Consider the following 27,379-nt stretch of genomic DNA (forward strand, 5'->3'; position numbering starts at 1 on the left):
AATATGCCGGGTGGGTCACGTGGTCGCCCTCCGGCGTTGCCAGGCAACGGCAGACGCGGCCCTGCCCGTGGCTCCCAGCGAGGCCGCGCTGGGGGCGGGCGGGGGTGTCCCCTGCCGCGGTGGGCCCCCTCCCAGGGCCCCGATCGCTTTCGGGGCCACCCCACAGGGCTGGGGGCTGAGGGGGAACCCGCCACCCCCTCACGGGACCGCCATGGAGATCATCTACGTGTACACGCGGAAGCGCAGCGAGTTCGGCCGGCCCTGCAGCTTCTCCGACCGGCCGGCCAAGGTCAGCGTGGACATCCCCCCCGACCCCAGCGTGGCCACCAGCTTCATCCTGAGGAACCCGGTGGACAGCTACGTCCAGCACACCAGCCAGATGTCGGAGCACGAGGCGAGGGCTGCCCGCCAGCCCTCGATGGCCTCCCAGGCTGCTGCTCTGCCGGGCAGCGCCGTACGAGGGGGAAAAGGTGCGTTTTGCACCCGGTCAGCTCGATCTCTTACTCTGCTTTCTCCGTGCCGCTCCCCAGGTCAACACCGAGCGGGTGGAGGTGGAATCCCGCGGTGTCAACCACGTAGAGGGCGGCTGGCCCAAAGACATCAACCCGCAGGAGGTGGAACAAACCATCCGCTTCCGGAAGAAAGTGGAGAAAGATGAAAACTACATCAACGCCATCACGCACCTCGGCACCGTAAGGCCCTGCCCGTCCCCCCTCCTCGCCTCCCGTCCCCAGAGTCCCCCTGCCCGCCCGCTGCCGGTTCCCTCGCCTAGGCAGCTCCCCAGAGGCATGGCCTCTGCCTGTGCTTTCCCTGCAGCTGATGGAGCACTGCGTCAAGCAGAACAACGCCATCAACATCTATGAGGAGTACTTTGGAGAGGAGGAGATGGCAGAGGTGGAAGACGAGCCCCCCTCCGCGAAAATCATCAATGTCATCAGGTAGCACAACCAGCTGGGCTCACCAGGCTCTCCAGATCCACAGCGGGCTAGTGCGTGTTAAACTGCCTTGGGATGCAAAGGAGGTGGAAAACCCAGCGGCTTTAGGATAGTGCTGGATCAGTTTACGGGTGGAGAGACCTGCTGCAGGCCCCCTGCTCCGTAACTCTGTCTGTTCCTCCCCTCCCTGCCCAGGCACTTTGGAGATAGGTACCACAGTCCAAGGACAGAAGCAGCTCTGAGCATCTTCTAACAGTGCTTTAGAAAGGATTTATTTTTTATTTCTTTTGGTACCTCAAAGATTATTTTCAAATGTCAGGGGCTGTTAGGTCATTTGTAGAAGTCAGATCCAGTAACATAATTGGCTTCTTAGAAATGTATAGCTGGAAAGACTTTATTAAATCATCAAGTCTTCTCCCTCCGCCCAACCCCCAAGAGAATCATTTCCTGCACTCAATGCTCGAGGGCTGCAGCTTGTTTTAATTGCGGTTCCCACAGCTTCCTTTGGGAGACAGTCATCCCAGGGCATGACAAAGCTGTTAGCAAACTAACATCTTTCTTTGATGTCCTGTTATCAAAAAGGGATCCAAACGTAACCAAGAGGACGGCCACGCATCTCTCCTGGCACCCTGACACATGCAAGAAACTGGCAGTGGCTTATTCCAGCCTGGAGTTCCAGCAAAACATGAAAGACATGAGCTTTGACTCGTACATCTGGGATCTCGGTAAGGGGAAGAGAAAACTCACCAGTCAGTAATGCTGCCGCTGCGGAAGCACTTTGTGTCTTCAAAGAGTGAAATGAAGCCTCACAGCGTTCCGGAGGGGGTGAACAGGGGCTCGGTTTCTGCTTTGCCCACAGATCAATGCAGAGAAGGGGAGAAATGGGACCTGAAAGCTGGCCAACAGGTGGAAAATAACCGCTAAAATCCCACTACATGTCTTCATGAGCTAGAGTGCCTGCAACCACAACAGGCAGCTGAGCCACACTCCTCTTATGTGTTTCTTGTCTTTATATGGCTCAGTTGTGCTTGATTAAGAAAGAAAGAGGCAGCACAAGCCCAGGCTGAGAATTGTCCTGTTCTGTCAAAGACTCTCTCAGACCTGTTGTATATTGCAGTGAAAAACACAAAGAAGAGGGGTCAGGGTACCTGGGGTCGGGGTAGCAGGGGTCTGTCCCCAGGCTGGCAGGTGAGGACAGGTCAGCTCCCTTCCCTGGCTAAGGCATCCTGGTGACATGGCCACCTCATCCAGCACGGCTGGGCAAGCACCGGCGTGGCAGGGAGCCAGGTGTGGAGGCGCGGGGTGCGGTATCGGAGGGCTGGTTTAGAGGCAGGGGTGCTCACCCTCCGGACTGCCGTTTCTCTTTGCTCTTTACTCATCCCTCTTGGCAGAAAACCCCAACAAGCCGGAGCTCGTTCTCAAGCCATCGTCCCCTCTTGTGAGCCTGGAATACAACCCCAAAGACTCGCACGTCCTGATGGGAGGATGCTACAATGGGCAGATGGGTAAGGAAGATGGATTAGGCATGAGGCTGTACTAACAAGGGCCTGGCTTCATTTTAATTCAGCAAGAGCCTGGTTCCAGCACTGCTACACTCACAAAGGACGTAATGTCATTAGTGCTGCATCTGGGAATATCCCAAGCATGGCCTGAAGCCCTGGGCTTGGTGTGCAGAGGACAGGCATGCGCTCACCTAAGCAGGTACCCGGGGAGGGGAGGACACTGTGCCCGGGAGCCCTTCGTAGGCACTCGGGGCAGTGAGGCAGCTGCGGCCACAGCAAGAGCCCAGCAGGGATCGCTGGATCAGACGGCCGAGCAGCACGCACACTGCGCTCCTGCCTCGCCCGTGGCCCCGTATCTGTGCATGGCAAAAGCCCAGAGGAGTTGCTGTCACTCATGCACTGAATTGTTCTTGTGCTGTTGTTTCAAGTGCTTGGAAAAGGGCTTCTCTTTGCCAGCTTCATTTATGGCTCTGTTATTTACTTGGCCATGCGAGCCCTTTGATTTAATTGCTCTCATTTTGATGTTTTCCTTGCCATTTGGAGCAGCAATCAGATCTGACAGGCCATGCATTACGGAGCTGTTACTGCACGCTCCGCAGGTGACGGAGAGGAGGGATCTCACCCTGTCCATCGCAGTGCTCCCCAGGCGCGTGGTGTGGGCCCAGCGGAGCACACTCCGTCACATCCAATTGCCTAATTACAAGTGAGCGAGAGGGAGCGCGTGCGGCTTGGTGCCACCGCGGCCCAGCTGCCTAACCTTCGCTGAACTGCAGCCGGTCCTGCGCTGTGACTTGCCCTCTGATGTGTGTCAGAGGCAGAGATAGGGAAGGATGGCTGCTGCTGTCTGCAGGGGACCTGCCTTCGTTAGCCAGTGCCCTTCGGGCACGCAGGAGGGGAGCACAGCCGGGATCAAGTCACAAAGGCTGCTTTTTAGCAGCGTCGAGTGTAAGAGCTGCTGTTTGGAGTTGACAGAGGGCTGGGGGCTGCTTAGACCATGTCTGGTCCTGCTGCAAGCCCTTGTGCAGAGCAGGGGGGAGCCAGGGGGATTTATTGTCTCTTGGGGATTGTAGTGCATCTGCCACAGAGAGATGATCGCTGAAGAAATGCTGCGGCTATTTAGTATGTTGCCACCGTCTAGCTCAATGTTTGCAGAAGGTGCAAATTGCATTACCACTCAGAGTGGGCATCCCTGCGAGTGATCACAGCAGCAGGCTCCCAGCCCACAAGGCACATGCACGGTTCTTCTGGGGCTGGGAAGTATGGCATGAGCACCCAGTGAGGTCTGCTCCCCATTCTGGCTTGGAGAGTGGGGCAGCACCTCCTCGGGAAACGTGTGGCAAGCAAAGGAGCTGGGCGGGGGAGCTGGTGCAGGTCTTGACAGTTCCTTTTCCTTCCCAGCTTACTGGGACACCAGGAAAGGGGGGCTGCCCGTGGAGGTGTCCACCGTGGAGGTCAGCCACAGGGACCCCGTGTACGGAGCCGTCTGGCTGCAGTCCAAAACGGGCACCGAGTGCTTCTCGGCCTCCACCGACGGGCAGGTAAAGGGCAGGGGCAGGGAAGGGTGCCAGGCACTCACACGGGGACCCTGCCAGCAGGCACCGACAGCCCAAAAGAGCTTCCCCTGCCTGCAGTGCCCCTTGCCAGCCATGGCAGCATGAGAACCAGGCCCCCAGGCTGGTGGCGTGGCCTGGCACAGGGCAGCTGCCTGGCTCCAGGACACTCGGCTCCACTGCACCCGTGGCTGAGCCGGCAGCAGCCCCTGCCCTGCAGCCCCCTCCCGCTGCTTGTCCCCTGCAGGTCCTGTGGTGGGACATCCGCAAGCTGTCCGAGCCCACTGAGACGCTGGTCTTGGACATCACCCGGAAGGGGCTCCTGGAGAATGCGCTGGGTGCTGTCACACTGGAGTTTGAGCCCACCATGGTAAGCCTCCCTGCACCCACAACCAGTACCCTAACCTGGGCAGGAGTGTGAGCCAAGCTGGGTGGGCAGTGCCTGCTCACCCCCCCCGGCAGGGCTCCAGGGGCACGGCACAAGCGTCTGATGCCCAGAGTGCCCCATAGCACTGTGCTGCAGCCCACAGCGTGTTCTCACCCATCTTTAAGTATTAGGAGGTGATGTTCTTCCAAAACACAGGGTCTTGCTGGCGTTTCGGTCTCTAAATCCCCCAGATCATGGTGGGCCCAGGGCTCTGTTCTCCCCAGGTGCTGGCTGCAGCAGGCTCCCCCCTGCTCAAACAGCAAAGCCCTTTGCTGCCCCACTGCCCCCTGCACCGTGGGGTGCTGACAGCTTCTCTCTCCTGCTCCCACCCTCAGCCCACCAAGTTCATGGTGGGCACAGAGCAGGGCATCGTCATCGCCTGCAACCGCAAGGCCAAGACACCCCACGAAAAAATCACCAGCACCTACAGCGGCCACCACGGACCTGTCTACGCACTGGCCAGGAACCCTTTCTACCCCAAAGTCTTCCTAACAGTCGGCGACTGGACTGCTCGGATCTGGTCAGAGGACACCAAGGAATCATCAATTATGTGGACCAAGTAGGTGTTGGTGTGTGTTTGCCCTGCAAGAAATCTTTTTTTTTTTTGTGGAAGAGCGTGTTTGGGGCAGGTGACCAGCAGGGTCTGGTCTGCTCAGGTCAGGCAGGAGGTGGTGGGACAGTCACCAAGGCAGAGCAGTGCCAGCGCGCCCGAGGGTGCTGGAACGGAGGGTCCCCGGGCCTGGGCTCTTGGCTGAAGGTGCTGCACAGGCAGCAGCCATGGGGCCAGGGGGATGGAGGCTGCGAGCCCATCCCCGCTGTGTCGGGTCTGCTGGCAGGTACCACCTCTCCTACCTGACAGATGGGTGCTGGAGCACCGTGAGGCCGGCCGTCTTCTTCACCACCAGATCAGACGGGACCCTGGACGTCTGGGACTTCCTCTTCAAGCAGAAGGACCCCTCCCTCAGCCTGAAGGTTGGGTCCCCAGCAGCTCGGGGCCCCTCGCCCTGGGAGGGGAGCAGGGGCTGCCCCTGGCCAGCACCGCAGCGGGACGCTTGGCAGATCTGCCCTGCCCTGCACAGTCCCCTCCTGCCTGCGCAGAGCTAGGGATAAGCTCCATCAAGCAGCAGCTGTCCCCTCAGCCCTGAGCCGTGCCTGGAGCCCAGTGTGCCCAAAAATCGGCACGTCCACTCCTGTTGCTGGCAAGCACGTGGATTTGCCTCTGTCAGCTCGTCCTGCCTGATTTCCCCCGTGGGGCATCATGTCGGGGCTGAGTGCCACCACCCGCCCGTCCTCCCTCCCCAGGTCTGCGACGAGTCCCTCTCCAGCCTGCGCCTGCAGGACAACGGGTGCGTCGTTGGCTGCGGCTCAAAGCTGGGCACCATCACCCTGCTGGAAATCTCCTCCGGGCTCTGCACCCTCCAGAGGAACGAGAAGGCCCTGGCCACCGCTGTACGTGTGCTTCAGGCCGTGAGCCACTGTGCCGGGTCACAGCGAAGCCCTCGGCGCTGCTGGCACATCACTGGCCCCGTGCACAGCAGCTCTGCCAGCAAGCCCTGCGCTGTCCCTGTACAGAGCATGCTGTCCCATGGGGTCCCCTGCTCACCCTGCACCCCTCAGCATCCCCCCCACCCTAGATGTTCGAGCGGGAGACAAAGCGGGAGAAGATCCTGGAGGCCCGGCACCGGGAAATGCGGCTGAAAGAGCGTGCCAGGTCCGAGGGCCAGGAGATGGAGGTGGAGGAGAAGCCGGTGGAGAGTCCTCAGGAGGTGCTTGACCGTACCCGCAGGGAGTTCTTCGAGGTCATCGAAGCGGAGCTGCAGAGGAGGGCGCGGGCAGAGACCCAGCACCTGCGTGGCAAAGTACTGGGGATGGGGCAAACTGACAGCCGCAGTAGGGACTCCCAGCCGTGGGGCAGGGGACAGGGGTCAGCCTCTGCCTTTCAGGTTAAAGACTGCGTGGGAGAGGAGGCGGCTGCGCAGGGAGAAGAGAGCCAGCTGCCCGAGGAAGAGGAGGAGGAGAAGGATGCTGCCAAGGTCAGTGCACTCCAGCTTCGTGTTGCTTTCTTCGTCCTTGCTGGGGTTGCTGCTCCGTGGCTCATGCAGGGATGAGGCTGGCGTTCCTGAGCCGGGCAAAGCTCGTGGGGTCTCTGCCTCTGTTGGGTGACAAGCAGGGGACCCCACACAGCTCTCTGACCCCGTGCCTGCTCCCTCTGCAGGAGCCGTAGCCGAGACAGGACCGGTGGCTCACACAGAAACCTTCGCGTTGGTCACAGATGCTCCTGGCCCTTTGCCCTCCTGATTTTTTTTCTTCGGGTGAATAAACAGGACCTTTCCACGTCATGTTTCCTGTTTTGTCACAGCAGGGTTGAGCAGAGGGTGGGAAAGTCGCGTCCTCTCGCTCTTCATCTCCCCTCCTCGGGCCAGGCCACGGATTGAAGCCAGCTGCTGACCACGGCGGAGCACCCGCGGCAGCGGGGTGTCCCCTCAGTGTGTCCCCAGCCCGAGGAGCAGGGCAGAGCAGGGCAGCTCGTGGTGGCAGCGGGGTCCCGGTGCAGCACCATGCCCCTTCCCAGCTGGAGAGTGATGCTGAGCAAAGCCCTGTGACCCCAAGCTGCCGATTTCCCCGTGAGAGCAGCCTGCAGTGCCTGGGCTGGGGTTATCAGCACTGGGTAAACACAGCCCAGCCAGTATCGCTGAGCAGCCGCCCCGCTTGCTTACCCACCCGTCAATTATTAACGAGCTGCTGGTTGTGCTCGCTCCACGGCACAGCTGTCGGCAGAGGGATGGGGCTACCATGCGGGCAGCACCCCGTGTGCCGGGGCTGGGGGTGAGCCCTTCCATCGGGACCCTTCCGCAGGCTCTGCTCGGGGGTGGAGGGTGGGCAGGAGCTGTTGAAGCCATCCTGTGTGTGCGGGGTGGGTGCACGGTGGAGCAGCCGGGTGCAGGTCCTGTCCTGGCAGCATGGATAGAGCAGGAGAGGGAGTCCCACCTGCTGCCATGGGACTTGGGGGGACAGGGCTCGCAGTCCCCCAGCCCCGAGCTGAATGCTGCCGTGTCCCAGCACAGCCGGCTCCCGGGCTGGGAAGCGCTGCCCAAGGGGCAGGTTCTTCCCTGGCTGCGGGAAGGGAGCCGGGCACCGGCTCAGCCAAGCGCCTCATTATGGGCCAGACCTAATTGTTCCAGAGGTGGAAAGGCATTTCCCCAAGCTGTGCACTGACTGTGCCCCACGTGGGACAGGCGCGTTTCCACCCGGCTCACAGCACCCTGACCATGCCACAGGGCTGCGGGTGCAGCTGGGAGAGGGCGTGGAACGTGGCCGGAGCTGCACACGGTGCCAGCCACTGGGTCAACAGGAGCCAGCTGTGCCGCCGGTGTTGTGTGCGGCTCAACATCTCCAGGGGACTGGGGCGGACAAGTGGGATGGGGAGATGCAGCCTCTGCGGTGCCACCCAGCCCTGGCCAGGGGGGGCACCCGTGGGGCCAGGCCCACGGCCCCCCCAGGAGGGCAGAGGGGCTCAGCCCCCAGCCTGGGGCTCTGCCAGTGCCTGAGGAAGGGAAGCGCGAGAGCCAGGCTGGGCTGGAGGTGCCCTGCTGAGCCCTCCCGCTGGCAGTGAGGGCACTTAGGGACAGGGCTGCAGCGAGGGGACAGAGTGGGGATCAGCGCACCCCATGCACCCCACATGGGGCACCTCTGCTCATGGGGCTCCCCTCGGCCCCCGTGCCCTAGTGAGGACCCGAAGGCTCCAGGGGACAGCGAGGACCAGCAGCTGGCGGTGAGTCCTGGCCAGTGGCACACTGTCCCCAAGGGGAGCAGCACCACTGCCGAGGGCAGTGGGGACACCTGGATCCAGGGCACCCCACGGCTGCACCCCACAGGGCTGGGACACGGCAGGAGTTGGGGGTGACATGAGGGGGGACAGTGTGGCTGGCGTGGCTTGCCTGTCCTGCCGCCCCATGGAGCAGCACTCCCTGCCACACCTTGGCACCGTGGGGCTGGTTTGGTGGATGCCGTTGGGGCACCCTGGGGGGTTCGGGGGCACAGAGGCATGTCACCAGCACCCCCCATGGTGCCCCCACTCCCGCTGTGCCACCGCAGGCTCGCCCGTCCCTGAGCCACGTCGGCAAGGGGCCGGGTGCCAGCAGGAGGGCACGCTGCCCGGCTGCCCCTTTAAGGCCAGTCCCAGCGGTGTTTGCTTTCGTCCCAGGAAAATGAACCTCTAATTGCAGCGCCAGGCATGGGGGGGTCCCAGGGGCTTCGTCGACACCGCACCGCCAGCGTCTCGGTTGCCAGACCCCACCGCGATGGCTCGCGTGCAGGTCTGTGTCCCCATCCTCCTGTCCCTGTCCCCGCGTCCCTGTCCCCATCCCCACCACCCCACGCTCATCCCGGTGTCTTGCAGGTGGCTCTTCGCATCCGTCCGATGAGTGCCGCTGAGCTGGCGGGGGGAGCCAGGCCCATCGCCCACCGCGTGGATGACCAGGTACAGCCGCGGGACGGGCACCCACGGGTTCGTCAGGCACCGCCTGGTGCTTCACCCCCCCTGCTCGCCCTGTGCCCATCCCGCGGGGTCAACAGGGCCAGGTACCCCTGGGCAGAATGCGATCCTCGGCGCGGTGCACGCCCCGGGATGTCCCTGGCAGCACCCAGTGCTGTGTGCGATGCCCATGTGTGCCAGGCACAGGCACAGGCACAGGCTGGGGGGGGCACCCTGCAGCCTCGCAGCCCCTCCGGGAGACCCTACAATAACAAAGCAGTATGGTGAGAAACTCAGGGGGGTCTTGGTCAGGAGCCCCCCTTTCCTGCAGTGCTGTGGGACCCCAGCGCTGCCTGTCCCTGTCCCCAGTCCTGGGCGGAGGGGGGGGCCATGCAAGGGGGGGCAGAGGTGGAAGTAGGGCAGCAGCAAGGGAGCAGCTTGCATTATGGGAAAGGTCAAAAATCTGCATTGCAGCAGGAGCCAGCAGGGACCCTGGGAGCAGGGGACCCTTCGCGGGGCCATTCCACGCAGGGACAGGGACAGGGACACGCAGGGTCCCTGTGGGGTGCCTGGGCAGCGGGCACCTTGGCGGGCCGCGCTCACAGAGGTGCCTTTGTGCCGCCGTGCCCAGGTGGGTGCAGCGGGGCGGCCAGCCCGGCAGGTCCCCTGGCACCGCGCACAGAGCTGGCTTTGAGCCCCAGCCCGGCCTGGGGACAATGGGGTGATTCAGGAGCACAAAGGGCCCCGCGCCGCCAGCACTGGCACCGGCCCGGGCACCTCCTGCACCCCAGCACGGAGGGGACACTGGCCCCGGCAAAGCAGGGGACGGCTGCCCACGGGGTCCCACGAGGGCTTAGACCCACTGGTGAGCAAATCCCAGTGCCCCCCACCCATACCAGGGTGCCCCCCTTGGCTCTGGCCCCGCTGTCTTTGCTGTGGGCGATGCGGGGTACCCGGGCAGGAGTATGGGGGGAAGATGCAGCTCCGAGCAAGCCATTGCCCCACGGCACACACAGGCGATGCCTGGACAGGGTGCTCAGTCCCCACCAGCGCCTGGGGCTGGCAGGGGCGAGCGATTGCATTACCCAGCGCTGGGGTGCTGATGCCTGGCTCCCGCTTGGGGCCCCCCAGGGCTCCGGGAACCCAACCACCGCTGGGGTGATGTGCTTTCCCACGGGGCCCCTCGCCCACCGGCCGGGATGGAGCTGCTCAGCAGACACGGGCCATCCCGGTGCTCCTGGGGAGCCGTGCTGCAGGGGCACCCCAGTGTCAGGGCTGGGGAGAGCATCCCGGTGCATCCATCTGTCTGTGCACATCCCGGGGGATCTGTGCTCACAATGCCATCAGTCCACGGGGCTCCCAGCACCTCGTTACACCTCGAGGCCCAGCTGGGTGCTAATTATCACCGTTAACAGTGGTTCAATGCCCAGCATGTGCTGTGAGGCTGGAGGTGACCCCGGAACAGAGGGGTCATGGGTGCCCCTGGCTGATGCGTGCCCCCCAGCAAGCCCCACTCATGCCCCCCGGCAGGTCGTGGTGCTGCGAGACCCCATGGAAGACCCCGACGATGTCCTGCGTGCCAGCCAGTCCCAGAAGAAATCCTACATCTTCGACATGGCCTTCGACACCACAGCCACCCAGGTGGGTCCCTCGGAGCCGGGGGAGGCAGGCTGGGGTGCCTGGGGCAGTGGGTGGAGGTGGGGGGCAGCAGGATGCACCCCGGGGCCTCTCTCCCTCCCACAGGAGACCGTGTACCGTGCCACCACCCAGGGCCTCGTTGCGGACATCATCTCTGGCTACAATGCCACCGTCTTTGCCTATGGCCCCACTGGTGAGGGGTGTGGGGCTAGGGAGGGGGCCAGCTCCATGGCCATGGCAGGGGGTCCTGGCCCCCAGCGAGCCCCCCACTCTCCCCCAGGCTGTGGGAAGACCTATACCATGCTGGGCACCCACAGCGAGCCCGGCATCTGCGCCCGCACCCTGGGCGACCTCTTCCAGGCCATCGAGGACACCAGCGGTGACACGGAGTACGAGGTCTCCATGTCCTACCTCGAGGTCTGGCGGGGGGGCACAGGGACGTCCCTCTCCCCAAGGAGGGCAGGGGACAGCAAGTGGCACGCGGCCCCACGCCGGGCATCTTTGCACCCAGCGTGGGGTGCCGTGTCCCCGTGGGTCCCCACGCTGCAGGGGACATGCCCAGCTTCTTCCCCCTGCCCAGATCTACAATGAGATGATCCGGGACCTGCTGAACCCCTCGCTGGGCTGCCTGCAGCTGCGGGAGGACGCCGGCGGCACCGTCCAGGTGGCCGGCATCACCAAGGTCTCCGCCATCAACGCTGAGGAGGTGGGCCAGCGGGTGCCCATGGGGCATGGGGCAGATCCGGCAAGCCCCCGCTGCCTGGCGCTGCCCATCTGCCCCAGGTCATGCAGCTGCTGGCACGGGGGAACAGGCAGCGGACGCAGGAGCCCACGGCTGCCAACCGCACCTCGTCACGCTCCCACGCGGTGCTGCAGGTCACCGTGCACCAGCGGCGCCGGGGCAGGGGGCTGCGCCACGGCCGCCTCTTCATGATCGACCTGGCAGGCTCTGAGCGGGCGGCGCAGGTTTGGCACCCACCTGGGGGGCTGCAAGGCTGGGGAGCCCCCCCAACCCCTCTTTTGCCAACTTTTTCCCTCTGCCTTGCCCTCCGTGCCCAGACGCAGAACCGCGGGCAGAGGATGAAGGAGGGAGCCCACATCAACCGCTCACTGCTGGCCCTGGGCAACTGCATCAAGGCCCTGAGCGACCAGGCGAGCACCAAGTACATCAACTACCGTGACAGCAAGCTGACCCGCCTGCTCAAGGTGCGGCCAGGGGTCCTGGCTCTCCCCGGCAGGGTCTGAGCTTGGGGAGGGGGCACAGGCTGCCCGGCTCCCTCTCAGCCATGCTCTCCGTGGCCAGGACTCACTTGGGGGCAACAGCCACACGGTGATGATCGCCCACATCAGCCCAGCCAGCACCGCCTACGAGGAGTCCCGCAGCACCCTTGCCTACGCCCACCATGCCAAGAGCATCCGCACCACGGTAGGGCTGGGAGCGCGGGCACCTTCCTCCCCTGACCCCCTCCCCAAGCAGCCCTGGCCCCGCTGCACCCCAACAGGGAGAGCACGAGGTGTTCATCCTTACACTGCCCCACGGGTGCCTGGAGCAGGGGAACAACTTAGAGCACTGCTCTGCCAGCTGTAGGTTGCTCAGAATCTGCTCCATGGCCGTGCACTGCCTGGGGACACTGCTTGGGGACCCTATGGGGACATGCTCCACAGCCGTGCACTGCTTGGGGACATGGCTTGGGGACCCTATGGGGATACAGCCATGCTCTGCCTGGGGACCTTGCTTGGGGATCCTACTCAGAGACATACTTGAGGACCTGCTCCACCAGCTCTGTCCTGCTCAGGGACTCCACTTAGGACTCCGCTTGGGGCCGGGCTGTGCTGGGGCCATGGGACACTCACACCGGTCCCATCCCAGGTGAGGCGCAACCTGCTCGGTGTCTCATACCGTGTGGCACAGTATGGCAGCGTCGTGGCTGACCTGCGCAGGGAGATCCAGCACCTCAAGGGCCGTGGGGACGCTGAGCCAGGGCAGCCGGGGCAGGGTGAGCGCCCGGAGGACATCCCCTGTATCCAGGGCATGGCCCGGCCCCCCCTGCCCTCCCTCAGCCCCACGGGGCTCGGCGCTGACGCCCCGTGCCTCCAGCCCAGGTTCAGCTGTGCAGTGCCCGCTGCACCCACCCGCAGCTGGGCCGCATGCAGGAGGAGCTGCTCGGTGCCCACCGTGAGCAGGCGGCCCTGCGCCACCTCCTCCTCCGGCTGGAGGGCACCGTGCTGCACGCCCAGCACCTCCTTGCCCTCGCCCGGTATGTGGGTGCAAAGCCCCCCCAGGGATGGGGTCCTCCGGTGAGCCAGGCTGGGGGTGAGACCATCTCCTCTCTCCGCAGCAGGATGTGCCAGGGCTGGCAGGGGAGCAAGGAGGGGCAGGAGGAGCCAGACGGCCCCGGTGACAACGAGAGGGATTCAGACACGAGGGACAAGCGGTTGGACATGCCAAAGCCACCCGACGTGGCCGCTGCCCATGAGAGCATTGCGGCTGTGGTGGAGGAGCAGGGCAGGCTTCAGCAGCAGAAGGTTTGGGAGCCCCATCCCTACCACCGGCAGCTGAAACCCCATCACCAGGGAGCTGAGTTTGACAAGGCTCAGCCCAGCAGCACGGGTCCCCCAGCACTCCTGGGGGGACATGGATAGTCACGGACTGGGCTGTGGGCCAGGGGCAAGGGACCCTGGCAGGGACGGTGACCCCATGGCAGGGATGCTGGTGCCATGGGTAGGGATGCTGATCCCGTGGCAGGGATGCTGGTGCCATGGGTAGGGATGCTGATCCCGTGGCAGGGATGCTGGTGCCATGGGTAGGGATGCTGATCCCGTGGCAGGGATGCTGGCTGTGGGCAGGGACCCTGACCCCGCTGTGTGCCTGCAGGCAGAGCTGGCGCGGTGCTTCCGGCAGAGCCAGCAGCACGCGCGGCGGCTGGAGGAGGCCCTGCGGTGTCGGAGCAGCTCGGAGGAGCAGCGGGAGGTGCTGACCCTGCTGCGCCGTCTGCGCCAGCTGGAGCTGGAGATGACAGAGACACACTCCTGCACCCTGCCTGAGGGTGGCCTCCGGCACCCGCCGGCCGCCTCTACACAGTGCTTTGACCGGCACCAGGCCCTCTGCACCCATATCATCCAGCAGCAGCGGCAGCTCATCGCCGGTGCGTCCCTCCTGTGACTTCTGCCATGACAAAGGGGCCTCTTGTGTGTTGTCGCACTGGGAGTCCTGCAGTGTCACCTGGTTATTGCCATGGGACATGCTGCACCGCAAAGTCCCCCCAGTGTCATGACATAGCCACGACACTGCCACCTGAGCCCAGCGTGGCACGCAGCCTGGTTGATGCTCGCCGCCCTGACCTCTCGCTGGCAGACCACCGGCTGTCGGTGCCACGGCCGCTGGAGGAGCTGTACGAGACCTACCTGCGGGAGCTGGCGGGGGGCCCCAGGGACACTGGCACCCTCAAGGTAGGGCAGGGTGGCAGGGCAGCCCCCCCCACACCCCCGGCAGGACACTGACCCCTTGTCCCTGCCTAGGGCACGTCCCTGCCCAAGATCCCGCAGGCGAGCGCCGCGGAGAGCCTGCCGGACTCGGACCGGGACAGCGTGTGGGCACAGAGCTGCGACCACCCCACACCACCGTGGTGTGATGCCTTCCCACCCCTGCACCCCGCAGGGCACAGGTATGGGTGGGCATCCACCACCCCCCATGTGCACAGAGCTGTCACTGTGGCAGAGGGTAAGGGGTGTCCCCCCTCCAGCAGCATCGCAACCCCTGTGTTCAAGAAGACCCCACGGGCACAGCAGCTGGGGACCGCGGCGGTGCCCACCCCACCTCCTGGCCAGGGCACAGTGGCCCAGGTGAGCACAGCTGTGCCCCCAGCACCAAAGCCCTGGGGTGGGGATGCTTATGGGTGCTGTGTGTCCCGGCAGCGCACACCGCGGGCCAGCCTGAGCACCCAGCATGACTCGTCCCCAGGCAGCGGGACCGGCTCAGAGGTGGCGGTGGCAGCAGGCAGGGGTGAGCTGAGTGGCCGGCAGGGCTGGGTGGGTGGCCGCACCCCGCTGACGGTTCCACTGTGTGACAGAGCGCCGGGAGATGTTGAGCAGCACCAAGAGCATCGTGGCCAAGGCCACCCAACACCAGTCCCGCATCCTGGAGAGTGCCCAGCTGCACCCGCCGGGGTCCACAGAGGAGCAGGGTGGCCCCGGGCTGCGGCACACAGCCAGCAAGGACAGCCTGGCGGGGACGGCCACCCGCTCCTTGGGCACCTGGCTGCGGGTGCGTGAGAAGGGCAGCAAGGAGCTGGGAAGGAGGGAAGAATTTTTGGATGGCAGAAGGCGATCAAGGCGGTCACAGTCCTTCGAGGTCACCGGCTGTGGGGTAGGTGCAGGCATGGGGGGGCCGTGCCCCCCGGCAAGGTGGTGCTGACTTGACCCAGGAGGTGGTGGAGCTCTGGGAGAGCGGTGCCGTGCCCTGGGGAGGAAGGCAGGGTGGGAAGGCCACCCCCAGCTCCCCTTGGCATCCCTTTGCGCATCATTCGGGTGTCAGCACCCTACGGCATGCTTTGAGTCCCCACACACACCAAAGCACCGTGCTCATGGACCCCCTCTCTGGCAGCTGGTGGTCCCCAGGGATCCCCCGCCATCATCCAACACGCTGCAGAGCCGCTCGGAGCACACCATGCCAGCAAGGGTACAGGCAGCCAGCACCCAGGGTCCCCCCAAAGCTCTCCCTGGATCGAAGCCCTTGCACAGCCAGCTGCCAGGTGAGCCCTTGGCTGGGGACGGGGTGCAGGGTGCATCGCACCCTCCCTGCACCCCAGCCCAGCACCCAGGGCTGCTGCTGAAGCACCGTCCCCCAGGTGCTGGGGTCCCGGTTCTGCCTCACCCTCTCCAGCTCCCTGCCAGCCCCAGGAAGGGCCAGTGCCTGCGTCACCGGGAACAGTGCCAGGGCCTCCGGCAAGGATGGAGGGAGTCATTGGTACTGAGCCGAGCGCCTTGCCGAAGGGGGACCGGATCCTGTGCCAAGCCAGCAGGCTGACCGCCAGTCCTGCCAGCCCCAGCACCGCGTGGCATACCCTGTGCCGAGGGCTGCCCACGGCACCCCGAGCCTGTGCAGCCCCCCAGTGCCGGCACAGCTGGGGGCGAAGGGCAGGGAGCAGGGTGGGGGGCCAGCCCTGCCCATACCAAACCCACCCCGAGGCAGGGACCCAAGTCCCCGGGGAGGGATGCAGCCGTGCCAGGCAGTGACCCTGGCCAGAGCCACGCGGCTCCTCCAGGAAGGGCCCCTGTGGGTGCTCAGCACCCGGGGGCCGCTGCCAGCCACCCAGCACTGCCGGACATCGATGCGGCCACCTGGACAGAGGGCATCTGGACGGGTGTTCATCCTCCTGAGGGGTTACATTAAAAGGAGATGTGCTGAGCTGGGGAGTGGTGTGACTGCTGTGCGCAGCCTGACATGCTCCTGTGCATCCCCAGGGACAGGGAACCCCTCAAAGATGCTCCCGCACTCCCCACGCTTGTTTTCTGCTTTTATTAGGAAGGGGGGTGTGGGGTGCCGGGGCAGGGATGGGGCAGCTGCCGGCCGTGAGCAGGGACGGTGCCCCCCAAGCCTCCTCCGCCGGGGGAGGCAGCCGGACCACCCGCCCCAGCCTGGGCACGCACCCAGCTCACCACCGAGCCCTGGGGTGCTGCTGTCGGGGTACCCGTGCCAGCAACCGGACCCAGTGCTGCGGCCTCACTGCCCAGCACAGAGGGGCTCCGGTGCCACAGGGGTGGCATCACAGGAGGGCCTGGCTGTCCCTGTCCCCATCCTCTCGTCCGCTGGGTTTTGTGAGCCCAGCATGTGCCCGCGGCCGTGGGCTGCACATTTCACCTCCTGTACCACCCACATGGGGCTGGGGGGCTCCCAGTGTCCCCCATCCCCAGCTCCCTGCAGGCACCCAGGGACAGCGATGGGGATGGGACATGGCAGGGGGACGATCGGGGAGGGGTGGGTGGCAGAGAGCAGCCCTGGGGCCCCCCGGCGTGGGGACCTCCATCTACCTACAGCGGGAGGACCAAGTGCAAGCCCCCCCACGGGGCTGGGGCCAATCCAGCAGCGGGACCCGGCTCTGCCTCATTACTTCTTCACCTTGATGAGGGAGTGGTAGACGGGTTTGATGATGATGTGGAGGTGCAGAGAGTTGTCGATGAGGTACTCGGAGGTGCGCTTCTGCAGGTCGGCGTGGGCGAGGAAGTCGGCCGCCTCGTCCGAGCTCTGGTGGAAGCTGTAGGCGTGCTTCACCAAGACACGGCCCTGCTGCCGCACGCCCACCAGCACCGTCTTCTGGAAGCTGACGCCGGCAAAGTCAGGGCTGCTCATGGCCGGGGTGATGACAAGCCGGGGGCGACCGTCCTCGATGCGCACGGGCTGGATGGCGCCCGAGACCGAGTCCGAGTAGACAGGTCGCAAGCTGACGGGCAGCCAGCGCGGCGAGAAGAGGACGTTCCAGGTCACCCGCTTACCAGCGTCGTGGCTGCTGGGACCCAGCTGGGTCTGGAAGCTGGTGCTGCGGTCGTCCCGCGCCGGGTTGTTGATCACCCACTGGGAGCCCCAGCTGGGCGCGAGGTAGTTGCGGGGCAGGAACATGCTGCAGTTGACGTCAAAATACTTGGCGAAATGGAGAGGGGAGGCGGCGTGGAACTGGAAAGCCTGGAAGAGCAGGTCCTGCACCGCGCCATAGTGCCGCGCCAGCACCGCCGACTGCGCCTGCAGCCGGAAGAGCTGGCTGGGTGCAATCATGGGGTAGCGGATGGCGCGCAGCACCCGTTCAGCCACGGGACCCTCAGGCTGCCGGCGGCTCAGCCAGCCCTCCACAGCGGTGTAGAGCTCCAGCTCGCTGTGCAGCACCAGGTCGGAGCGCTCCAGCAGCAGCAGCAGCAGCTCCACGCTCACCGAGCCCCACTCCGCACTGCCCAGCACGGCCGAGAGGTTCCAGGCCAGGAACTGGAGGCAGCTCTCCTGCAGCGCCATGTCCCCGATGCGCACGGCGTAATGGTACCAGCCCACCACGTGGCCCTGGCTCGACTCGCTGGCCAGGTGGGTCTTCATGTAGTCGGCCACGCCGCGTTGCAGCCCCCACACCCGGTACTTGCTGGCCAGCTGGTGCATGGGGATGGCTTGGTGCAGCAGGATGGAGACCCCCCCGCAGTACAGGTACCTGGGGCAGAGCACAGGGCGGTGACACTGGTGTCCCCCAATCCCCTTCCCAATCCACCGCCCAGCCCCGGGGTCTGGCAGCACGGTCCCCAGGGGAGCATCCTCCCTCCTTGGCTGCATCCCTCCGGGCATCTCCATCCCATGGGCTCCCCGTGGTCCCCAAGGGAACATTCCCTCTCCTTGGCTGGATCCACCCCAGCATCCCCATCCCGTGGGGTTCCCGTGGTCCCCAGAGGAGCTGAATCCCTCCCGACGTCCCCATCCCACGGGGTCCCCATGTACCTGATAAACTTCTCGAAAAGCGCAGCAGTCTCGGGCGGCTCGTGCAGGGTGATGACACTCTGGTTGCGCAGGAGGGTCTCGAAGACCTCGCTCTGGAGGCTGAGCAGCAGCTGGTGGGTGTGGAAGACCTTGGCCTCGTCGGAGGCAGCCGTGCGCACCCGCAGCACCGAGTCGCTGCCGTTGCCGTTCTGCAGCAGCTCCTGCAGCCGCTGCAGCAGCGTCAGCGAGTGGTTGATGGTGGCTGCCGTGGCGTCACTACTAAGGTCGGCTTTCTGGGCTGCGGGGAGATGGGATCGACCCAGTGCTGCACCCCGGGAACCGGGCACAGGGTGCCAGGGCACAGCAGAGTGGGGCCCAGCTGTGGGGCGATGCGTGCTTAATGGGAGGCTGGGGAAGCCTGGCTCCGTGCACATCCTTCCTCCGCTCTCCCCAGTGCTGAAGGGCTGGCTGGTGCCAAGGGAGTATGGGGAGAATGAGGGGACGTGGGGACATTTGTGTCCTTGGGAGCCAAAAAACTGCTTTTTCTGCAGTAGAAGGGGTGAGACCACCATGTCGCAGGCTGGGACATGCTGGGAAATGGCCCTGTGCCGGGCAGCACTGGCTCACAGCCCAGTCTGCCAGCCCTGGTGCTGGCAGAGTGAGCCATGGGCATTGCCCCGGACGCCCTGCATCCCAGACTGACACACGGGGCATATGAGAGCCGGTAGGTGCAGGAGGCTGGGAACACTCTTCCCCCACACCCGGGAATGGCGTCCCTGTGGTCCGAGCAGCCTGGGGACACCAGCTGCCCCGGCACCGCTGCGGGTCGGTGATGCTGAGCAGGCAGCTGCCACGCCGTGCCTGCTCCCGGTGTGATCCCTGCCTCCTCACTGATGCCATGAACCAGCACCTCCTGCCCAGCCAAGTTTCACTCCCCTCCTCCGGCTGTGTGTGCCAGCAGCCCAGCCTGGTCCCGGCTTGGGCACGCACCGGGAACAACCATCCCCTCGTATCTGTGTCCCCGCAGAGCAGGGGTCCCAGTGGGGATAGAGACAAAGACAGGGGTCTCCGTGCTCCTGCAGGCACAGGGACCCTTCCTCCCTCTCCTCCTCTCCCTCATGCCTGGCACAACTCCCACCCCATCCCCGGAGCATCCTTCCCGCAGGGTGACTTTGGCCCCGTCTCTTTTAAATCCCCGTCTTGCCGGCCGGCGATCCGATGGATTAGCCTTCCCAGCGCCGGTTTAAGCCCCGCTGAGCAGGGATGGGGAAGGGGATTGGGAGCCCCTCACGCCGCGGTGCCGGACATCGCTGCCCACGGCACCAAGCCTTCCCTGGGCAGTGGCAAGGGCAGCCCAGCTCTCACCCCTTTGCACTTCCCGGGCACCGTGGGCACAGCCATGGGGCACGGCACATCCAGGAGCTGCATCCATCCCTCCCCAGGCGCCACGACGGCTGCTGGAGAGCCATGCTCAGCCTCCCGTGGGCATCACCAGACACCCATGCTGCGGTCGAGCCCCACCCCGGCACCCAGTGAGGGCAGCGGGAGCCACGGCACGGGGACCCCTCCACGCCTTCCACCACCACGGCTACCCTTACCAGCTTGCACGGTGAGGAGGAGGAGGAGGAAGGCAGCGGCGGCGCAGCCCCAGCGGCGGGCGGCCACGGGCTGGGCGCCCGTCAGCCTGGCCATGGCTTCGCAAGCGCATCTGCTGAGTCTCGGCGCGGCACGGGCGCACGGTGCCCGCCTGGCGCTTATGTAGGCCACGAGCCCTCCCAGCCTGCGCGCCCGCGCCGCCACATCGATTGGTGGAAACTGGGACCGGCCGTTACCAAGGGAACCACTTCCAGCCCCCGTCCATCCCACCCTGACCCCGGACCCCAGCCCCGCATCCCGGGGTGGCGCGATGGGGTGCCTCGACGAACCCTGGCACGGCATGGGGGCATCTCCATTTGCCACCGGCTCCCGCTGCCGCCAGGCACTGCTGTGCCGTGCCGCAGCCCTGTGCCGTGCTGGAGCCCCATGCATGGCTGCAGCCCTTTGTGCCGCCGGACCGCCGGGATGCAGCAGCGGGGTCTTTGCATTCAGGGCACAGCTCGGCGTGGCCTCCTCGCTCCCCCCGGCTCATGGGTATTCATGCCGGCAGCAGCCCATCACCATGGCATCCGGGCTGCCGGCAGGAACTGCCTGCCCTTTTCCCAGCCTTTGCAGCCAAGAGGCTGCCTGCACCGTGCCCTGTGCCGGCCTCCGCTGGCACCTCGCCCACCCCGACGGCTCTTGAGGGGCTTCGCAACAGGGCCGGGGTGACATTTGCCCCCCCCGCAGCCCTGGTGCCACACACCGGGGCCGGTGCGGCTCAGGCATGGGGCTGGGGGTGGTGCTGGGTGCCCCCACCCTGCTGCAGGACATGGGCACCCCTCTGTGTGGGAGCATTTGCCTGAGCAAATGGGGGGGGGGTGTCTGCACCCCACTTTTGGCTGTGGCCCCAGTACCAGCATGGGGTGGGGAGCCAGGACCGGGACTCCCTCGTGGCACACAGCCTTGGGGACAGGCCAGCACGGTTCGCACGGGCATGGCAGCCCCTTACCCACTGCCGGGGCTCCCCGTGAAGGCGGCGGGGGGCTGCCATGCCAGGCAGGAGCCCCCCCTGCCCCACAGCTTGCTGATCCCTGGGCAGGAGCTGCCGGCCACCTCACTCAGCCCCGGGACCACTGCGCAAGGTCACTTTGGGGTGCAGGAGGACCCCACATGCCGTGGGGGCAGCACCTGGGACACCCCCCCCCATCTGGGGACACCACCGGGGAGATGCTGTAACCCTCAGCACGTGGCAGTGCCGGAGCTGCACGGGGGGATATTAACTGTGTCCAGTTATCGAGTATCTGTCCGGGCTGATGGGATTAGCGCCAGTGCACACAGTATTGCAGCTCTGTGTTCAGCTGCCGGGCGAAGTGACAGCGTGGCATGGCAGGCACCCGTTTCACACCCTGCTCCCTCCCCGGGACCCACGGGGGGATGCCATACCGCAGCCGGCACTGCCAGCACCGGCACCCTGCACCGGGAGGGATGCCATGCTGCGGCCGGGGGAGCGAGCAGCTCGCGGGGCAAAGGTGGCCGCTGGTGCCTGCAGCGGGGTAGGACGGCGGTGGCCAGGGCTCCGTGCCGGGCAGGGGGCTCTGGCCGAGCGGGGGGTGCTCAGCCCATCTGCCCCTTTGCGTCAGCTTGCCCAGCCCTGGCACGGTGCCGGCCGGTGCTGCCGCCGCAGTCAGGGGTGCTTTCATGCCCGCGAGGGCTTCTGAGGACAGGTTTGCTTTGGGCTCAAGTGGGAGCCGGAGCACCTGCGTCCCCGAGGAGGACGGGGACGTGGGGCCGAGGAGCCCCATCCCTGAGCACAGCTGTGGCCCGGGGGGGCAAGCGAGGGGTCCGGGCTTAGACGGGGTCTCCAGATGTTGAGTGTGAGCAGATGTTGCCACAGTTCCCGGGGGGGTGGGGATCACCCATCTGGCCAGGGACAAGCCGCCCGGCCATCACTGTGCCGCGCTCCCAGGGCTCACCAGCTGCTCACAGGGACAGGCAGGTGGGTGGGCAGGCGGGCAGGCAGGTGATGCCATTGCTGATGTGGGACCGGGGCTCGAGCTCCGTGGCCCCATGGGGCAGGGGACCCCCAAGAGCACGGGGCAAGCAGAGTGCACGGCCCAGGGGGGCGTTTCTGCATCGCAGCGAGGCACAGGCCGGCTGGGGGACGAGGGGCCCCCGCCGCAGCACAGCCGGTTAATGGCTCACCGCATCCACCGATGCTTCATTTAACCACCCGCCTGCAAAACAACAGCTTGCCAGGAGCGTGCGCCTGGTGAGCCGCCGGCATGGTGCCAGCCCAGGCTGCACCCTATAGCCAAGGGACCCTCGTGTCCCCTGTCGGGGCATCAGCTGGCCACAGGGCAGGGTGGCATGGGCTGTGGGCCATGGGGGAACATGGGGGACCATGGTGCTGGTGCTGCGGGTCACCAGGGGACAGGACATCCACCCCCCAGCCCCTGGTGAGATGGCGAGAGCAGCTGTGCTGGCTCCGGTAATTGCGGCTGAGGCAATGGAGGGTTGGCTCACCATAGCGACCTGTGCCAGGCGGCTCCTGCCGGCCCCCCGGCTGTGCGCAGGGCATCGCCCTTGTGGGCTGGGGGGCACCAGGGGGGCAGGACTCAGGGGGCTAGGTGGCCCCAGGGACAGGCGGGGGACATCAGCCTTCCCACCCCTTCCCTGTGCTGCTGGGGAAACTGAGGCACGGGAAGGCTTTCCCTCCAGCTTGGGCCATCGGTGTGCCCTCTGCACGCCGGGGCTGTGCCGGTGGGCACCCAGGCGCACCCAGAGCCAAGCTCAGCAGGGACACGCAGGCAGGCACGCACGGATGCACACACATGCACGCTCATGTGCACACTCACACGCGCTCACACGCAGACCCACTCCCCTGAGTCCCCGGCGGTGGCCGTGGACCCTGGCTGCCCGCTTGCAGAGGGCAGGGGCTGGGGAACCTGTGCCAGCCCCCGGCACCCCACCAGGCTTGGGCAGCCCTGCCTGCCCGCACCCACCCACCTCTGCCCGGCCCACCTCGGGGCGTGCAGCAAACCCAGGAGAAGTTGGGGCTCCTGCACCCAAAAGAGGGGAGCTGGGGGTCTGGGCACAGGGATGATGCACCCCAGCTTGGTGACACAGGCCTTTGGGTATAATGGGGGGCCCAAGCTGTCCGAACCACCATCCCTATTGCTCTGGGGTGGGGACGAGCTCTCTCACGGTCACTCAGGGCTGGCACAGCCTTCCGGGGTGACCCCATCCCTGGCCCCCACGGGAGCAGCGAGGCCCGGGGACGTCCTCCTGCCCCGCTAGCCCAGCCCGCAGCTCTGCCCACGCAGCTCTCCCTCCGCCCCGCGTCCCTCGCGCCCCGGGAGGCTGTGCGATGCTGCAGGTGCCGGAGGGGACACGGCCACCAACGAGGACACGGCTACCAACGAGGACACGCCACCGGCGAGGACACGGCCACTCTCCGGGCCCAGGGAAGGTGGCACCCCACGCCCGGCGGGTGTCACAGGGGCCACCGAGGTGAGAGCCCATCTCCCGCAGGGCTTGGGGAGCGGGACCCTGGGGGGGGGGGGGGGGGGCAAAAGGGGGACCAGACCGGACCCAGACCCCCCCGCAGAGCAAAGGGGCTCAGGGCTGGGAAAGGGTTAACGCGTCCCCGCCGCAGCTGCAGCGATCGGTGCCCCAGTTCCCCGGGGGAGATGAAGGGACCGGACTCGCCCCCGCTGATGAGCCACATCTCATTTGCAGTTAATTGGCATCCCCCTGCGCATGTCCCCCGTGCCCCCCCCCAGCCCGGGGCTCTGCTCGGGATCCCTGCTTCCATCCCGGCGGGGCGCGGAGGCCAAAGCCCCCCCCGGGCTCCCGGGGCCCCCCCACCGCGGGCGCTGCTGGTGGGGGCCGATCCATCGCTGGGGGCCCGCAAAGGGAGCACCGGCGGGGGGACATGTGCCCCCCCCCCCCGGCCCCAGAGCTGTGCCGTGACTGGGGCTGGGCCAGTTCGGGGGCCCTGTGGGGCCAGGGTCGGACTGGGACCGGAGCGCTGCCCAGTACCCCCCCCGCCGGGCTCAGGACCCCCCCTGCACCCCGCATCCCCCCAGGCTGAGGATCCCCCCCGGCACCCCGCACCCCCCCCCGGGCTCAGGACCCCCCCTGCACCCCGCACCCCCCCCAGGCTGAGGATCCCCCCCGGCACCCCGCACCCCCCCCGGGCTCAGGACCCCCCCTGCACCCCGCACCCCCCCAGGCTGAGGATCCCCCCCGGCACCCCGCACCCCCCCCCGGGCTCAGGACCCCCCCTGCACCCCGCACCCCCCCCAGGCTGAGGATCCCCCCCGGCACCCCGCACCCCCCCCGGGCTCAGGACCCCCCCTGCACCCCGCACCCCCCCAGGCTGAGGATGCCCCCCGCACCCCCCCGGGCTCAGGACCCCCCCCGCACCCTCCTCCAGCACTAGGGCCCGGGGGGGGGGGGGGTGTCGCTGTCCCCCTCGGGAGATGCTAATTTTTGGGGGGCGGGGGGGGGTGATTCTGAGCAATCAGAACGCAGCGCTCAGGTTTGGCCTCCCTATTCCTGGAGGACGCCTCTCTGATTGGGTGAAGCCTGGTCCCCTCTAGCCAATAGGAGCGCAAAACTCGGGAGGGGGGTGGTGCCTCCCGGGTTTATGAATGGGGCGCAGCGTGGGCCCGATCCGGGCACGGGGCGCGGGGCGCGGGGCACGGGCTGAGCCGAGCATCTGGCAAAGGACCCGGCTGGCAGCCTGGAGAAGGCCACCACCCCCCCATGGCACTGCTGGGACCCCCCTCCAGCACCTCTGGGTCCCGGTGGGTGGCACCCAGCCCGGGCTGGGAGCCAGAGCCTCACCCCCCCGGCAGCCGCCCAAGAACATGGTGTTTTAATCCGTTTTTCTTCAAGGCGGTAAACGGAGCCAGGGGGATAAACAAGGAGCATCTCCGGTAGTGGGGCCACCTTCCGCTGCGGGGATGGGGACTGTCACCCCAGCGTCCCCATGGGGGTTGGATCCTGGGTGCCTTGTCCTGCGGCATCTGTGGACAGCGGGCAGCTCCAAAACGTGCCATCACAGGCGGACCTGGGGCAACTGCACCCATGGGAGCCAACCCACACCGAGCCCCCTGTACTGTGCCCTGAACCCCTGCCCGGGTGCCACCGGGGCCCTCCTGACGCTCCCTGTCTCCCTTCGCAGCTGGTCCGTAGCGGAAGGCGATGGTCCCGGTGCCCAACAGCACGGCGATGGTGTGGGCCGGCGAGGCGGCACGGCCGGAGCTGGAGCGGTCACCCTGCATGGTCGGCATCTTCCCCATTGTGTATTACAGCGTCCTGCTGGGGCTGGGGCTGCCAGGTGAGGGGTCTGGGGCACGGGGGGCTGCCCGGGAGCACCAGAGGCAGCACCCATCCTGCCTCATCCGAGCTGTGCACCCTCAGCCCAGCCTGTGGCCTCGGCTGCCAGCAGAGCCTCAGCTCCCATCCCAGCCGTGGGGCTTTTGGGGATGGGGAGGAGCATCCTCAGGGGTGGGGGAAACCAGCCTGCTCCCCACGGCTCGGGGCTGGCCCCAGCTGCGGTGCCCAGCCCCACGTGGCAGGTGCCGCAGCAGCAGGGACAGATGGTATTTGCGTTGCTTGGGCTGACACACGGAAGAGATTAATCAGCTCAGCGAATCCCCACCGCACCGTGATATTTATAGCTCCCCACCCCAGCCGGGGCCTCGGGCCGCTCGCCCTGCAGCCCTGGGAGAGCCTGGGCACCCCTGGGGTCCTGGGTGCTGTGGGGGGGGGTGGGCTGTGAGCCCCGGGGTCTCACCACCACACATCACTGCTCTCCCTCCAGTGAACGTTCTGACCGCCGTGGCCCTGTCCCGCCTGGCCACGAGGACCAAGAAGTCATCGTACTGGTACCTGCTGGCCCTGACCACCTCCGACATCCTCACCCAGGTCTTCATCATCTTTGTGGGCTTCATCCTGCAGACAGCCATCCTGGCCAGGGCGGTGCCCAGCGCCTTCATCCACACTGTCAATGTGCTGGAGTTCACCGCCAACCACGCCTCCATCTGGGTCACCGTCCTGCTGACCATGGACCGCTACGTGGCCCTCTGCCACCCGCTGCGGTACCGTGCCGTCTCCTACCCCCAGCGCACCCGCAAGATCATCGCAGCCGTCTTCGCTGTGGCTCTGGCCACAGGCATCCCCTTCTACTGGTGGCTGGATGTGTGGCGTGACGCCGACCCCCCCACTGCCCTGGACACGGTGCTCAAGTGGGTGCACTGCGTCACCATCTACTTCTTGCCCTGCAGCATCTTCCTGGCCACCAACTCCATCATCATCTGCAAGCTGAAGCAGAGGAGGCACTCGGGGGGCGGCCGACCCCGCCTGAGCAAGACCACGGCCCTCCTCCTGGCCGTCACCACCGTCTTCACCGTGCTCTGGGCTCCCCGGACCATCGTCATGATCTGCCACCTCTACGTGGCCTCGGTCAAGAGGGACTGGCGCGTGCACCTGGCCTTGGACGTCGCCAACATGGTGGCCATGCTCAACACCACCCTCAACTTCTTCCTCTACTGCTTTGTCAGCCAGACCTTCCGCCGCACGGTGGGCGAGGTGCTCCGGGCCCACCTCCGGCACAGCCCCCGGCCCGACAGCAGCCGCTTCCCGCCCCCAGCCCTGAAACCGCTGGAGCTGCTGGCCGGCACGGCCCTCTGAGCCGGGGCTGCCGCCAGCCAGGCTGGTGCTCAGCCGGGGGTCCCGCTGCTTACCCAGCACCATGGATCACACCGGGACCCAGCAAGACCCTGCCCCGGGGATGCTGCCCCCGGGACCCCCGCCCTCTGCGGAGCTGGGGGTTAACGTGGGTGCTGGTGGTGGTGGCAAGAGGAGGCGGTTGTGCCCAGCCGGCTGGTTGTGGTCCTTCGGGACCAGCGGGCTGCCCTGCCTGGTGGCAGCACCCACTGCACCCCGGAGACCCCTGCCCACTCCCTGCGCCGTGCCGGGATGGGCAGCTCAGCCCTGCCCGTGCTCAGCCCCTCGAGACACACACAGCATTCGCCCCCAGGGAGCTCAGCCACGGGGCAGCAGGGACGTGCCCCAGCTCAGTGGCAGGGGCTGCTGCCAGCTCCACGTGTGCCCCCCTGGCTGGGCTCCTCTCCAGCCCCACAGGCGTGGGGATCTTGGGGCTTCCGTGCCTGGCCACGGCCGGGGAGTGTGGCCGTGCTCTCAGCTGCTCCCCTGTGTCAGCTCCAGCCCACGCTGAACTGACACCCCGAAGGTCCCGGGGAGCCCAGCGGGCACGGCTGCCCCGTGGTGAGGAGTGACGGGCGCAGGTGAGCTCCTGTGGGCCCTGGCAAGGATGCGGTGCCTGCTGGGTGCCAGCGGGACGGTCCTCCCTCCATAAACTGCCGTGCTGAGACCAGAACTCTGCCTGGGTCCGGCTCCCTGCAAGCGGCCGGGAGGGGGGCACCCTGCACCAGCACCGCTGGGCACGGGGTCCCTCTGCCCAGCCCCAAGCTCTCAGCCCTGCCCACCCCAGTGCTCCTGCCCCGGTGCCCGGCGGGGTGCTGGGAGGGAGCGTCCACAGGGTCCGGCGTCCCCAGCTGTGGGGCACACGGTAGGACCCCAGCTCCGGGCTCTGCAGGAGCCGGCCCCCACCCATTATCCCCCCAGAGACACCCAGGAGAGCCGCCCTGCAAAGCTGCAGCCCCTGGGTGCACCCCACCAGCTGCAAGGGAGGGGGCTCACGATGCCCCCCTGCATCGAGTGCACCCAGCACCAGTGACGCCCTCCCAGTTACACCAGTGCCAAGCTGGTGCCACACTGGGCAAGCGGCCGTGCG

General features: G+C 66.5%; 4 protein-coding genes across 4 annotated transcripts; 3 read left to right on the forward strand and 1 right to left on the reverse strand.

Annotated features, from left to right (window-relative positions):
- Positions 1-211: 211 nt before the first annotated feature.
- Positions 212-6,650, forward strand: DNAI2 (dynein axonemal intermediate chain 2). Its single transcript, XM_059828248.1, has 13 exons — positions 212-394; positions 531-692; positions 817-938; positions 1,518-1,660; positions 2,327-2,440; positions 3,836-3,975; positions 4,235-4,357; positions 4,750-4,973; positions 5,251-5,386; positions 5,717-5,863; positions 6,049-6,265; positions 6,344-6,447; positions 6,630-6,650. Exons 1-13 carry the CDS (start codon positions 212-214, stop codon positions 6,636-6,638), a joined length of 1,824 nt encoding a protein of 607 aa, XP_059684231.1. The 3' UTR covers positions 6,639-6,650.
- Positions 6,651-8,093: 1,443 nt separating this feature from the next.
- Positions 8,094-15,499, forward strand: KIF19 (kinesin family member 19). Its single transcript, XM_059828400.1, has 18 exons — positions 8,094-8,186; positions 8,814-8,894; positions 10,419-10,529; positions 10,632-10,719; positions 10,807-10,943; positions 11,107-11,232; positions 11,310-11,492; positions 11,586-11,732; positions 11,830-11,952; positions 12,397-12,523; positions 12,625-12,784; positions 12,866-13,052; positions 13,408-13,672; positions 13,882-13,976; positions 14,046-14,247; positions 14,597-14,892; positions 15,130-15,277; positions 15,426-15,499. The coding sequence occupies exons 1-18, from the start codon at positions 8,094-8,096 to the stop codon at positions 15,497-15,499; spliced, it is 2,643 nt and encodes an 880-aa protein (XP_059684383.1).
- A 1,133-nt stretch (positions 15,500-16,632) lies between these two features.
- BTBD17 (BTB domain containing 17) lies at positions 16,633-19,665 on the reverse strand. Its single transcript, XM_059828216.1, has 3 exons — positions 19,572-19,665; positions 17,995-18,271; positions 16,633-17,713 (listed from the first exon to the last, which is right to left on the reverse strand). The coding sequence occupies exons 1-3, from the start codon at positions 19,663-19,665 to the stop codon at positions 16,633-16,635; spliced, it is 1,452 nt and encodes a 483-aa protein (XP_059684199.1).
- Positions 19,666-24,762: 5,097 nt separating this feature from the next.
- Positions 24,763-26,253, forward strand: GPR142 (G protein-coupled receptor 142). The gene is made up of 2 exons (XM_059828217.1): positions 24,763-24,898; positions 25,385-26,253. The coding sequence occupies exons 1-2, from the start codon at positions 24,763-24,765 to the stop codon at positions 26,251-26,253; spliced, it is 1,005 nt and encodes a 334-aa protein (XP_059684200.1).
- Positions 26,254-27,379: the final 1,126 nt, after the last annotated feature.

This window comes from Gavia stellata, chromosome 22 (genome assembly GCF_030936135.1).
Source record: "Gavia stellata isolate bGavSte3 chromosome 22, bGavSte3.hap2, whole genome shotgun sequence".
NCBI classification, from domain to species: domain Eukaryota; kingdom Metazoa; phylum Chordata; class Aves; order Gaviiformes; family Gaviidae; genus Gavia; species Gavia stellata.

Bases quoted from the DNA above. Each gene is read 5' to 3' on its own strand.
- BTBD17 (XM_059828216.1), bottom strand. From the start codon at position 19,665: ATGGCCAGGCTGACGGGCGCCCAGCCCGTGGCCGCCCGCCGCTGGGGC. The intron at 18,272-19,571 runs GTAAGGGTAGCC...ATCTCCCCGCAG, and splicing joins CCTCCTCACCGTGCAAGCTG to CCCAGAAAGCCGACCTTAGT. The intron at 17,714-17,994 runs GTACATGGGGAC...GCTCTGCCCCAG, and splicing joins CTTTTCGAGAAGTTTATCAG to GTACCTGTACTGCGGGGGGG.
- GPR142 (XM_059828217.1), top strand. From the start codon at position 24,763: ATGGTCCCGGTGCCCAACAGCACGGCGATGGTGTGGGCCGGCGAGGCG. The intron at 24,899-25,384 runs GTGAGGGGTCTG...CTCTCCCTCCAG, and splicing joins GCTGGGGCTGGGGCTGCCAG to TGAACGTTCTGACCGCCGTG.
- DNAI2 (XM_059828248.1), top strand. From the start codon at position 212: ATGGAGATCATCTACGTGTACACGCGGAAGCGCAGCGAGTTCGGCCGG. The intron at 1,661-2,326 runs GTAAGGGGAAGA...CCCTCTTGGCAG, and splicing joins CTCGTACATCTGGGATCTCG to AAAACCCCAACAAGCCGGAG. The intron at 4,974-5,250 runs GTAGGTGTTGGT...GTCTGCTGGCAG, and splicing joins TCATCAATTATGTGGACCAA to GTACCACCTCTCCTACCTGA.
- KIF19 (XM_059828400.1), top strand. From the start codon at position 8,094: ATGGGGCACCTCTGCTCATGGGGCTCCCCTCGGCCCCCGTGCCCTAGT. The intron at 8,187-8,813 runs GTGAGTCCTGGC...GGTGTCTTGCAG, and splicing joins GCGAGGACCAGCAGCTGGCG to GTGGCTCTTCGCATCCGTCC. The intron at 14,893-15,129 runs GTAGGTGCAGGC...CCTCTCTGGCAG, and splicing joins TCGAGGTCACCGGCTGTGGG to CTGGTGGTCCCCAGGGATCC.